Here is a 14429-nt window from a genome sequence, read left to right on the forward strand (position 1 = left end):
GCAGATATTTCTATTTCTCACTGTACTGTGTTAACTTTTGCTTTCTATATTAAGAAACCATGATATTAATTGCATACAAATTTAAAACTGTTATATCTTATTTTTGTTTTAGAGTCTACTTCATGTAATATTAATCTATCTATATCAGCTCTTCTTTCCTTAGTACTTACATTGTATATTTATTCCTGTCCTTACTTTGAAACTTTCTGTAGCCTTAAGTTTTAGATCTTTTATAAAATATGATAAAGTTTCTTCTGATCCTATCTTCAATCTGTCTTTTATCCATTTATATTTAATAAAATTGCTGATATATTCTATTTGCCCTAATGTTATAGGTTCTTTTCTCCTTTCTTGCCTTCTGCTAAGTTAGTTTTTATCACTCAATCTTTTTTAAAACTTAAAAGTTATATGCTTAAAGCAACAAAGCAACAACTATTTTCTTATAGGTTATCCCAGAGATTACAATATGCATTTCTTACTTATCAAAGTATAATGTTAACAGGTGCTTTTATCCTCTTCCCAGATAATGTATGGCCCTCAGCACTTTTAACTCCATTTATTCCACTGCCAACTATTATTTTCATAACTCTGTATTTTAAATCCAATAAAACATTATTATTATTGTTTAAAAAATTCTACATTTATTTGATTTGCCAACATATTTTCTACTATTTTTACTCTTTACTTCTTCCTGAATTTCCAAGCTTCCATCTGGCATTTTCTTTCTACGTTAACAACATCCTTTCAAATTTCATTTAGTTTGGATCTCCTGGTAATTAACTCTCTTAGTAAAGTTTTTAAAAAGGGGGAGAATGTCTGAAAATCTGATTTCACCTTTATTCTTCAAAGGTATTTTTTCTGGGTATTGAATTCTATGTTAGCAGTTAATTCCTTTCAGGGCTTTGAATATGTTATTCCATTGTTTCCTGGCTTCCATGGTTTCCAAGAAGTATCTGTTGTCCGTTTAATTGTGCTTTTTTGAAGGTAATCTTTTTTTTTTTTTTCTTCTGGCTGCTTTAAGATTTTTTTGTCTTTGATTTTAAGCACTTTTACTATGATGTGTTTAGGTATTGTTTTCTTTGTATTATGCTGATTGGGTTTACAGGGCTTCTTCAATCTGTGGGTTAATATTCTATCAATTCTGGAAAATTCCCATCCACTATCTTTTCAAATATTGCTTCTACCCCATTCCCTCTCTCCTCTTCTCTGGGACTCAAACACATATGCTAGGCCTATTCAATATATCCTCTATGTCCTTTATACTTTTTTTTTTTTTTGTATTTTCCTTTTTTCTCTTCATGCTTTGTTCTATACAGTTTCTTCTGATTTATTTTCCAGTTCACTTATTCTCACTTTAGCTTTATTGAATCTGTTGTTAAATTCATCTGTGGCATTCTTAATTTATTTTCCAGTTCTAGAACTTTCTTTTTGGTGCTTTACCAAATCTGCTACATCTCCTTTTATAGTTCACAGTTCTCTGCCAACATTCTCAATCTAATCTTTTATGTCCTTGATGACAGTAAACATAGTTTTTTTTTTTTGTAATTTTTTTAATTAACTTTTATTAAGCTTCAAGTGAACATTTACAAATCCAATCAGTCTGTCACATATAAGTTTACATACATCTTACTCCCTACTCCCACTTGCTCTCCCCCTATTGAGTCAGCCCTTTCAGTCTCTCCTTTCGTGACAGTTTTGCCAGCTTCCCTCTCTCTCTATCCTCCCATCCCCCCCCAGACAAGAGTTGCCAACACAATCTCAAGTGTCCACCTGATTTAATTAGCTCACTGTTCATCAGCATCTCTCTCCCCCCCACTGACCAGTCCCTTTCATGTCTGATGAGTTGTCTTCGGGGATGGTTCCTGTCCTGTGCCAACAGAAGGTCTGGGGAGCATTGCCGCCGGGATTCCTCTAGTCTCAGTCAGACCATTAAGTATGGTCTTTTTATGAGAATTTGGGGTCTGTATCCCACTGATCTCCTGCTCCCTCAGGAGTTCTCTGTTGTGCTCCCTGTCAGGGCAGTCATCAATTGTGGCCGGGCAGCAACTAGTTCTTCTGGTCTCAGGATGATGTAGGTCTCTGGTTCGTGTGGCCCTTTCTGTCTCTTGGGTGTAATTTTTTATAGCATAGTTATTTTCAAGGTTGGCTTGATAATGCCAATGTCTAAAGAACTGGGGGAGGGGAGTTTTTATTTTTTGCTGTTTCTGCTGGTTCTCATTCATGTGTTATGTCTCCTCACGTGCCTAATTATTTTTTGTTGTGAGCAAGATATATTTGAAAGACCATGTGTAGAAATAATTTGAGATCCTACATGATGTTATCTTAAGTCTAGAGAGGTTTGTTTTTTCCAGGTGTCTGTGACCATCCTGTTTCAATTTTGGGGTCTGAAATAATTTGAAGGTAGGCTCTAGTCTCTTTAAGGGTTTTTATATTTCCAGCTTACCCTAACTCTTATGTAGATGCAACCTTTGGGAGTTCCAAACCAATCTGCAGAAACTTACTAGCACTTACATCATCCTTGGCAAGCCTCAAATTCCAACTATTTTAGATTAGCCATATAAGGCTATTAACAGGGCTGCTCAATCTCTTAGCCCCATCTTTTGAAATTCGTAAATGCCCTGAGGAGACAAATGTTCCCAAATATTGGGTCTCCATCTGGCAATTCTTCACAATCTTGTTAGCTCTTCGATGCCATCAAAGCACACTTAAATTTTTTCGTCTAGCTTTTCCAGTTGTCTTAAGAATCAGGGTTGATCCAAACTATCTAGTCTGTCATTAAAAAAAAAAAAAAAATTTTTTTTTAAAGTCTGTCATTACTGAAGTGAAAATCCTTAGTTTATATCATTTAAAAATTTATTTCATTGTGGTTTTAGTGTGATTTCAAGAGGAAATGGAATTAGAAGTGTGTTCAATTCAACATCTTAACTAAAAGACCCTTATTCATTTCCTTTCAGGAAAAAAAAAAATGTATGTATCAGGGTACATACATGCATGGTTTAAAAATGGAAATTAGATAATTCTGTTCACTTAACTGATTAAGAGATTTTTCCTATCAGCCCCTACAGCCCTACTTCATTCTTTTCTTTAAAAAACTTATACTCCATAAATTCAATTAAACCTAATTCAACAAATACCTACTGTGTTCACTGCACTATACTTGGCTTTAGGGCTATAATGGTGAGCAAAAAATTAATGCTGTCCCAGCACTCTGAGAGTTTACAGGTGAGTGGGAGTTAAATATATTAATCATGCAACGATATATAAATAAATATAAAATTGCAACCCTAATGAATATTAAGGAGAGGTAGATGGGATATGAGAGCAGAACAGGGTTTTGAATCTAGTCAGGGAGGCTACAAGTAACAAGAACCTGAAGAGGAGTTAACTAGAAGAGGAAGAGAGAAAGGAGGCATGCATAAAAGGAAATAATACTTCAGGTAGAGGAAAAAGTATCTATCATATGGGTATACCATAACTGATTCACCTAGCACCCCCCTGAGGGACATTTAGATTGTTTTGAATCTTTTGTAATTACAGAAAATACTTGAATAAATATTCCCATATACAATTCTGGGTATACTTTTATAAGCATATCCTTCTGATAATCAAGATTTCTTCCTTAATATATGTAATAGAGTTTACAATCATTTCGATTTCCAGTTAGATCTGACTGTAAATCTTACTCAATTGATTTCTTACACGTTTCATCTTTCCCTAACTTAAATTCCTTATTTTGTTTTAATTTTCATTTGACTGCCCTATTTCCTCAAGAATAACTGCAGTGATCTTGTAGTGATTTCCTAGTCCATAAATGAAGGTACTCACAAGCTATGCTCCATCTGCTCTGTACCTTCACTGTAACTGTTCTACTAAACTTAAAGTTATGCTAATCACCTAGTCACTTTGAGCTTCTCAATTTACTGAACAAGGGGGAAAAGAAAGAAGTTCCATTTAGGCAAGAAAATTCAACATTGATTACAATGATGAGATAAGACTGCTGCTCTGTACTGAAGGTAGGGAATAATAAGTATGGAATTTGGGGAGCTCACAGGGGCATCTCTTGATTCCCAAAGTAAGATAAACTTTCTCCACTACGTAGATGGCTTGTTCTAACAGCTGAGTGGATCACCTTAGCAGAGAGCTTGGAGAAAATCAGACAGAGGTTTGTGCTCAGGCACCACCATCTTTCTAGAATCTTCTGCATTTCTAGACAAGTTAGGATCTACCTTTAAAATCAAACTTCTCACAACACACTAGAAAAAATGTATATGGTTATATATACAACAAAATGTTGCTAAATAAAGATTCCTAGAATCCAGCAGAAAAACGGGCAAAAGATATGAATGGACAATTCACAAAAGAAAAATAAAAATGCCCAATAAATACAAAAAAAAAAAAATGCTCATCATAAAAATACAAATTAGAATTTAGAAAATACTGGCCTATAACAATTATAATAAACAATATTGGAGAGAGCACTGTAAACTGAGCACCACACACACAAAATGTAAACTGGTACAATTTTTCTAGAACCTATTCGCATCAGACCTAAAATTTTAAGTACAAATTGACCCAGATATTCAATTCCTAGAAATTTATCCTATGGAAATAGTTAAGAAAATGTTATTCTTGATCATCTTACATTGCTTTACTTTCTCCCATAGCATGTATCACCATCTGACTTATATCTATGTTGTTTGTTGTCCTCCAGCCCCGCACCAACCCACTACAACATGAGCTTACTGAGAAAGAAAGGACTTTTTCTGCATTCTCTAATGGATCCTCAGTACCTCAGGCAGTGGCTGGCACATTATCAGGCATGTAACAGGTACTGGTTGTTGACGGAACATGCAAAGATTTATCTTTTAGAACTTTCAAAACTGTAGGGTTTTTAAAAGCAATGAGTTGGAACAAATCCAATATCCAATAGCAGGGGATTGGTTAAATAAAAGATGATAGACAGGACTACTACGTAACCATTAAAAATTAATCTACAAAATATAAAACAGAAAATACTCGTGATAGTATTATATGAAAAGGGTAGGGTACAGTATACTATGACCTCATTTTTGCCAAAAGGATAGAGAAAAATCTCTACACCTATTCAAAGATAAAAGACAGCTAACACAGCATACATCAAGATGTTAACAATGGATATGTATGAGATGGTGGGATTATGGGTAACTTTTTTTTTCTTATTTATGGTTTTCTGTATTCTTCAATTTATTTTTTTTTACAATGAACACAATTCTTTAATAAGATAAAATTATTCAAAATACAAATCAAAACCAAAACGTCTTAATTTCCAGTTCAAATGAGGAAAAGGCAAATTTACCTTCTAAGGATTCATCATCGGAAATTAGTTCATCATCAGAGCATATGTTGAGAATGTTAACCAGCATCTCTGTGACTATATGATAAGACAAAATAACCCAAAATTTACACAATTAACTAAGCACTCTTTCTAAAATAATGTGGGTATCTAAATAAACATACATGTTAAATCAACACAAATAATGATTTGCCATTATAGTATTAAGATTAATATAGTATTAAGAGTACTGGATACAGTATTAAGAGTAGTAATAAATGCATACCTTTGGGTTTAAATGGAATAATCAGCTTACTCACTCCAGTAAAAGTCTGGAGTCTTTTCAGATTCCTCTGTATAATTAACTCGATTTTCTTAGATTGTTGCTCAGAGTCTTTTCCTTACTGATATGCACGTGAAAAAATTTCCTCCCATTTAACAAAGAAGTTAAACGGCTTATGTCCAACAGCTTTATTTTATAGTTGCAAAGTTTATTTGTGTAGTTTCACAAATAAAATCCTAAGGACAATATTTCCTGTTTAATCTCTTCAGCACTGAAGAAATCACTGAGCGAATGACATAGGGACTATGTTATTTTAACATATTGATATAGTAGGACAGCTACTTTAAATTGCTATTTAGAATAAGAAAACCATGGCCCACTATAATTTAAGAGTCAATTAACTATCATTCAAAAATCTTTGTGGAGAACAAACAAAATTATGTATCAGAAAATTATATATACCAGAAAACGTTTCTGATAACGTCATTTCTGAATCGTCAGCGGAGCTACGTATATAGATGTACTCAGGCACTAGTTAAAACAACTGATGATCCAGATGCTTTATTTCTCTTACCTTTCTCTCCAACAAAAGGCAAAGACCACGTGAAAACATCCATAAAGTTTGGAAGCCAGTAAGGGTGTGGAGAACAGTTAAACTGCCTGATATTCATGACATTGTTTTCGTATTTCAGCACAGCAGCTAAAAAAGAAAAAGCAAGAAAATTTGAACACAGAGGAGTGTGGTACAGCAATTGATATACTCTACACAGCTTTACACTTAACGCACAGAATTCAGGAACTTTCTATCTGTAAATTCAGAACTAGGTACTTAAGTGCAGATGGAAAAAATGTACACATTTTATAATATTTTATTCTCTTAAGAATTATCCCAAGGAACAAAGTTACCTGAAGAGCTCATATAATAAAGGTACAAAGCAAACCGAGCTCTGAGACTTCAAAGGGTCGCTATAGAAACCTCAGGTTTGACATGAGGAAAATTTCCTTTTATAGGCCAAATGGTAACAGTTACAACTCTCCTTTGAGGGCAAGTATCACTCATTATATGAACACAGCCTGTTTTGCTAGTCATTAACCAGATTCTATTTCCTGGGAGCTCATAACACAGTAGTTTTCAATTCATATTGAGGATACAAATGGCAACCTTGGAGCAATCTATTATCAGTGTTCAAAAGTCTGTTAAATCATCTCTACATGCAATACAGTGAATTGAAAAAAATGCTTATCTGTCCTATATGCAATCAGTACATTGACGGCACTCTATAAATGTTTAATATTAATCAGTGTATACAGTTGCACACACAATTTTGGTGCCAAACTGATTCATTATATTTTAAAAGTTATAAAATCCAATTCCTTAGTATTCATCACCAGTAACATTGTTTGCACTATTCTTGTAAGTATTCTTACTATGTCAGAAAACAGAATATGACAGAAATAGGTCATCTCCTGGTTCCTGTTTGTTACTATAGGGTAACCTATGGTTTAAAGACAAAAAACCAAACCTGTTGCCATTGAGTCCAATCTGACTCATAGCGACCCTAAAGGGCAGTGGAGAACTGACCCATAGTGTTTTCAAGGCTATAATCTTCATGGGAGCAGACTGCCACATCTTTCTCCCACGGAGCGGCTGATGGATTCAAACTCCCAACCTTTCAGTTAGCAGTCAAATGTTTTGACCATTGCACCACCGGGGCTCCATTACCTATGCTCTAGTGTTCTCAACATTTAAGTCACTGAATGCCAAAAATGTACATCATACATTATAAAGAAAACACATGAAAACAGGATCTCTGGCCCTCAAAAATCTAACACTGCCAATAACATCCACACCCCATTATTTTCATAGATGTGTATTTTATTTAGGTTAGGTGAATTCCCTCAATCTACACAGGAAAAAGAGGTGAGAGGTGGGCCACCATAGTAAATGATTAGAAACGAAAGCTGAAAAAATGGCTTTTGGATATGCTCCCAGTGGCCAGAAAATAATAGGAGAAAAATCTTTAAACATCATCACGTTTTTCATGTAACCAGTGGAACTAAGAAATACTTGTGGGTACCAGTAAGTTTAAAGGATATGAAAGAATGAAAAGAAACAGTGGAAGAGAAGGAAATGGAGGATAGAATTTCCTTTTTAAAGAAAAGGGGTATTTGTATGGGCTGCAATTGAGTATCACCAGAGATCGTTTCAGATGCCACATTTTCTGCCTTTTTCCTAGAAAATACTGAAGAAATAACAAAGGAAAATAAGATTTTTTTTTCAAGAGGATAAAGTTGCCAATTATGTCATAGCTTACAGAAAACTCAGGTATAAGGGACTGTGACTTCAAAAGCTTACTGAAGGAATAATCAAGAACAAAACCAGGTTAGAATGGGACAAAAAAAAAAAAAAAAGAGCTGGCAGTTAGTATAGTGATTGCTGATTTAGGTGGCATGCGTCAGCTCAGCACACTGATAAATCCATTGAGCAGTCAATAGATACTCGTCATAAATAAAGTAAGAAGGGAAAGGCTTCATCACAAATATGAGGACTAGGCCACTAAGTGCCCTTGAGGAGAAGTTTAACAACACAAGCAGTGTATACCTTTGATAAGGGAGGAGCAACGATAGCAGCAAGTTACTAATATATTGAAAATGTTAGAAAAAGGAAACAAGAAGGAACAGAGTTATGAAGAAGCAAAGCACTGGAGCATAGTTGAGGCTTACAGAAGAAATAAAAAGAAAACAGACTGGGAGAGAACTTAGTAAAATAAATGCTTTTTAAAAACGGACCATGAGTCACTGAAGGATGCAATGAAGGGATGATTTAAATTGGATTTAAATGAGATTCCATAGATCACTTTTTCTTTTTTAAATGCTATTAAGTATAATCAAGGCTAAAAAAAGGGAAACTATGGGTTTTATAATTTTCCTTGTCTTATAAATGGAAGCATACAAACTTCAAAGGAAGACAAGCTTTTTCCTGGTGCAGTCTCTTCCCTTCCCCTAACCCTGGAGGTTCTGATTTAATTGGAATGGAGCGCAGCCTGGAATTGTGTTTGTTTGTTTGTTTAAACAACAACTCCCCATCATTCCCTCTCTCTAGTCTCTGGTAACCACTAATCTACTTTTGTCTCCATGCATTTGCCTATTCTAGATAGTTCATACAAGTGGGATTATATAATATTTATCTTTTTGTGTCTGGCTTATTTCACTTAGCATAGTGTTTTCAAGGTTCATCCAAGTAGTAGCATGTATCAGAGCTTCATTTCTTTATGGCTGAATAATATTCCATTGTATAGATATACCACACTTTCTTTATCCATTCATTTGTTGTTAGATGCTTACTTGGGTTGTTTCTACCTTTTGATTATTGTGAATCATAGTTCACTTTTAAATATTAGGTACACTGTGGACTTCTTTTAAACTTCTCTCCCCAACTGCATATTCAAGACGTGACTATAAAGTAATGAGACTTAAAAAACCACCAACAAACACACCAGACCTTATATATCATGAGTGTGGGCCTCTGATGTAATCCCATCAGGCACAATAACAGCAAAATGTTACTGTATTATTACGCTTTACGGTTTGACACATCCTTTAACATTCATTTGCATTACTCCAACTTATCTTCAACAACCCTATGTGACAGGTATTTTAAAGATAAACTGAGGCTCAGAGAAGTTAAGTAACTTGTTAAAAGTCACACATTTAAAAGTGAAGCAGGACTACACTGGAAATTCTGACTCCTAGCTTAGCGCTCTTTTCAACACACCTTGCTGCCTTGCTGTCTATTTAATCCAATGATGCTGCCGTTAGCCAAAACGTTTTTGGAACTCCTCTTTTGGAATTACCTCCAGAGCCAGTTTATAAGCAACACAAGAAAGACCAGTCTCATTACCTTATAATCATACCTTGTTTCTGACCCCAAATGGTATCATCTAGCTTGATCACTCACCTTATTCATCAGTCTTGGCTCCGAATGACTTTTGGCTGTTCCAAAAATCAAATCCACCCTCAAAGGACGAAGATTTGCCATCATTGAGGATAATCAAAAGAATGTGTCGCGGACTCTGAAGGCAATGCCAAAAAGGAAGTTCCAAAATGTTTTGAGCAATGGCAGCATTGTTGGAATAAGCGAATAGCCTCCCCGGGTAGCTACTTTCAAAGGGATAATACTCACGTGGATATATATGTTCTGGCGTGTTTGTTAGAAAGTCATATTATTTTGTAGTCATATCTTACAAAATAACAAAATATTTATAGATGCAGCAAGTGTTTAGTAGGACCACTGCCCTTGTACAAAACTATGAATCATAAAAAATTTTAAGCTTAAAGGCTTTAACAGGAAGAAGTCTTAAAAATAGAATTTCTAGATCAAAAGGCAAGTGCACACCCAATCCTCCCCCCTTTTATTATTGTTTTTACATAGAAAAAACTAAAGTTTAGAAAAATTATGTGACATACTCAAAGTCAAACTCTCTGCTTCTGATAGGGCTTGAACTGAAATGAAGACTTTTTCTGACTTGTGGTATAGTACTCACTCTACCTATACCATTCCTCAACAACAACAAAAAAAGCAGAGCTAGCTTAATAATCTACAAACATTAAAACACCAAATGATGACATTTTAGTAAGATATTGTTACAAACAAATAAAATTAACCAAAGCCAATAATTTAAGCTGTCTGGTCTACTTAAACCTGAAGTAGTTTATTCTTCTTATACTTTGATTCAGTAGTACAAATCAAACTGATTATAATTATTATACTCAGAAAGAGCTCAGTAATCCTTAAGAGATGCAGCCTAAATTCTAAATTTCTTGGCCTTCATTTCAATTAAAATCTCTTCCATTCTTATTTTAAGTTTACATACAGAAATAATACACACATACACACACGCACACACGCACACACACACACATGATTAAACTAGAGCTCACGTTTACTCACAAATTCAAACTGAAATATCGCTGGATTCTTTTACCTTTATTGTTATAGACATCTAGGTAATTCGGGGCAGAGAAAATTGTAATGAGTGATGGAAAGCCTGTTGTTTGGCTCTTCCTGTACATTCGATACCTGGAAGAGAGACAACAGCTTGTCTATTTTGATATTAAAGTGAAAATTCTACAGTGAAGTTTGGTGTAGTTTTAATATAGCTTACCCAGCATCTTGGGCTTCATGGGCTCTGATTATTGACAACAAATTATTGTTCTGCAAAAATTCACAAACTGCAGGGTAGCTGAAAATGTATTAAAAAACACAAATCCAGGATTAAAACAAGTTATTTGTTAATAGAAAGGGGGTGAAATGTCAAAATGGCATGAGTTGATTTTGTTTCCAGATCAAAGGTTTACACGCCGCTGAACTTTTACATATAGCTTAGTAGTCATCATTCTGTTTTCCATTTCACGAATATACTGTTTTCCAGATCAAACATGCAGGTAAGAGCCAACCCTATAGCAGAAATAGGGCTCCCCAACCTTTTTATTTTTTTATCTTAACACATAACAATAATAATCCAATATCAAAATTTTCTTGGTATTTTGATATTAAAAATACCACAGTAGTATGTGTATATGTCTGTGTGCATAGCAAAATTGAACACACAATTTTCTTCAACCATCAAATTATCAAATGTTAGAAAAATGAAAGAATTTACTTATAGCTTCATAGGCAATATTAACAAGACATTATATGAAGCAGGAATATTTCAAAAGCAGATGCAAATATTATACCCAACCATATTCTAATGAAAGATGTGATATTTGTGTCAACTCCTGAAATATTCTTTTAGTGCTAGTACCTTTATGAATAACAAATACCTTATAGGAAGGACTAGAGAATAGATAATTAACCTGGGATTATCCAGGTGTTATTAACTAGTTTATGTCATTTAAATCTTTGTTTCTCATTAATGCTAATCAGAAAAAAATTAACTTTAAAATGGATAATATATTCATATGATATAAAACAGAAGGATACAGAAGAGTATACAGTGAAATGTCTCCTTTCTACCCCTATTTTCCAGCCACCCTAGAAACAACCAGTGTTTCTAATTTCCTGAGTACTTTTTCAGAGATACTCCGTTCACTTTTAAGCAATTATACATACGCACTTTCCCCTCCTTTTTTAGATGTTAGCAGATGGTACACATAAAAAAAAAAAAACACATAGTTCTGTACTATTTTTTTAATTTTATATTCATGATAATTCTATATCAGTTTATTTTCTTCTTCTACATTAAAAAACAGTTTCCTAGTATTTCATTGCTTGGATGTACTTCAATTTATTTAATTTGTCTCCTACTGCTGAACATTTAAGCTGATCACAATTTTTAGCATGAGTAACAATGTGATGAATAATCTTGCACCTATTTTTTACACATCTGCAAGTATATTCATAGAATTAAGTCTAATAATTACAAGAAATTCTTCTGGATCAAAAATCACGTGCCTTTATAAATGAGAGATATTGCCAAGTTGACCTCCATGAAATTCCAATTTATATTCCGCCAATAATAAAAAAAACCAAAACCCGTTGCCATCGAGTCAATTCCGACTCATAGTAACCCTACAGGACAGAGTAGAACTGTACCACAGGGTTTCCAAGGAATGGCTGGTAGATTTGAACTGCCGACCTTTTGGTTAGCAGCCGAGTTCTTACCACTGTGCTATCAGGGCTCCCTGCCAATGATAAATAAGTATTATATTCTTCTTAAGCAATGTAGAGAGAAGTAAAATTTAAATGATTTCATCACATTAGTAACTGGCAAAGTTGGCAGTGAGGAAGGAAAAAAGGTTGCTTAGAAGAATGTTAAAACTGATGGCAAAAATGAGGCTTATTATTATTATTTTTGTAGATTTCACTTAATGGTTGCATTATCTTAGCTAATAAACAGGTATTTGGGGAGGACTAAATGCTTGTATCATTTGTCAGAATAAAATACTGAGATTTAAAAAATTAGACTTCGAACCTCTCTAGGCCTCCCTATTTTTGAGTGGCAAAACACAGGAAACGCTCACAGATGAGATTTAAGGTAACAGCCAACGTCCATGGAATGCACTGAGCTTAGTACATTTTAAGCTCAAAGTCTTGTTCTCTTTATATTTTTGCATATAGCAGTGGTTCCAAAACCTGGAGAGCTTTTAAAAAAAATAACAAGAAATTTTTATTTTAAAAAAGTCTGTAGATGATGTTTGGGAACAAATAATCTAGATCATTTAGAGTCAGATGACAATCCTCAAGCCATGCAAGATGTCCTATCACATTCAGTGTGCTACACTCACTAGGGCATAATGCCTAATACAATATAAAAAACAACAAACAGAGAGGGCTTTCTGTCTTCTATTAATAAAAAATTTAAACAGAATGCCCTATACTACATGTGTTCAAGATACAAAATACTTAAAAATAATGTGATAAAATCTATTACCATTTCTTTTCCTAATTTTATAAGATTGAGAATCAGCTTACCTGTAGAAATAAGAGCACCCTCGGACAGTGTTGTGGGTATAGTGCTCCAAGGTCTTTTCACTGCCATAATCCTCTGAGGGATCAGACCAAAGCAGGTCACACACTGGCCCAAAGGCTGGAGGTTCTTTAAACCTGTCTAACTAGAAGACACACAAAAGCCAAAACGAGAAAAATAATGAAAGCAAAAGAGCTCTTAGAAATTGGTATGGGTCAAATACCTCCCTTCTACCCACAAGAATGTATCAAGAGAGAAGGCAGTAAGCCCCTAAAGGATTTTCCTGCAAGGAAAAGAACATTAACAAATTATAACTATCTGTTTTAAAATTTTAAAACTGTTTTTTTTTTGGTTTGTATGGGATCAGTGGGAGAAAGATGTGGCCTTCTGCTTCAGTACAAGGTTATAGCCTTGCAAACCCTATGGAGCAGTTCTACTCTGTCCTGTAGGTTCACTATGACTAGGAATTGACTTGACGGCAATGAGTTTGGGTTTATTTGGGATCTACCTGACAACAGCAACTCAAAAGATTAGATAGGAAACTTAGGGGACGGTGAGTTTATGTTAATGGAGGAGGAACAACTCAGAAAAGGAAGGTGAGAATGGTTGCACAGCTCAAAGAATGTCGTCAGTGTCATTGAACTATACACGTAGAAACTGTTGAATGGGTGTATGTTCTGCTCTGTATAGTCTCAACAACAACAATGAAAAATAAATAAATTTTAAAAAAGCAACAAATCATAGATACATAATTTCTTACTATTTTTCTATAATAAATTCTCATAAATATCCCTGTCATCTAACCATATTGTGGAAAAACAAAAAAAAAAAAACCATATTGTGGAAAAATAAAGGACCCTTTTATATCTTAAAATCAGTATTCATTTAATATAAATGTAAAATCAACCACTATAGAGATAAGCTATTATTTAGAAAGATTATCTGAAGTTAGTTTCAGTTGCCTAGGTGAGCCAATACTACCATGAGGGCAGGAAGGTTTTACAATGGTTCTGTTCTTTGTTTTACCTCATTTCAATGGGGACTTCTTCATTTTGAGGAATGCTAGCTTTATTTAGTAAAGAACTTTCATCCTTTCTACTCTATGTAGTGGAGGCATTTCAATATAACTTAAGCCTTCGATATAACTTAAAATAGCTTAAGCCTTTAGTCGCTGCTGCTTTAGTTAAAAGCATAAAAGCCAGGAGAAAACAAGTAACAATAGCTGAGTGCCAAGAAGAGGACTTCTACTAAGGGAAAGGGGAGCTTTTTATTGATACAGTTGATTCAGAATTCTAAAATTCAAGACTTACTACGCTGAAAGGAAATGCTGGTTATTTAAAAGACAATAAGGCAGCAGAAAAGG

The 14429-nt window shown here is 34.3% G+C and overlaps 1 protein-coding gene across 2 annotated transcripts in view; it reads right to left on the bottom strand.

The window, feature by feature from the left end:
- The window catches only part of PPP3CC (protein phosphatase 3 catalytic subunit gamma), a 117561-nt gene that overhangs the window by 24111 nt on the left and 79021 nt on the right, over positions 1-14429 (bottom strand). For both annotated transcript variants that reach the window (XM_049865223.1, XM_049865222.1), the window contains exons 6-10: positions 13072-13211; positions 10760-10837; positions 10580-10674; positions 6169-6294; positions 5336-5410 (exon numbers count right to left, since the gene is read on the bottom strand). In XM_049865223.1, the coding sequence (XP_049721180.1) occupies positions 5336-5410; positions 6169-6294; positions 10580-10674; positions 10760-10837; positions 13072-13211 (514 nt within the window). The remainder of the gene's footprint in view (positions 1-5335; positions 5411-6168; positions 6295-10579; positions 10675-10759; positions 10838-13071; positions 13212-14429) is intronic.

The sequence above is a fragment of the Elephas maximus genome, chromosome 22 (assembly GCF_024166365.1).
Source record: "Elephas maximus indicus isolate mEleMax1 chromosome 22, mEleMax1 primary haplotype, whole genome shotgun sequence".
Lineage (NCBI taxonomy): Eukaryota > Metazoa > Chordata > Mammalia > Proboscidea > Elephantidae > Elephas > Elephas maximus.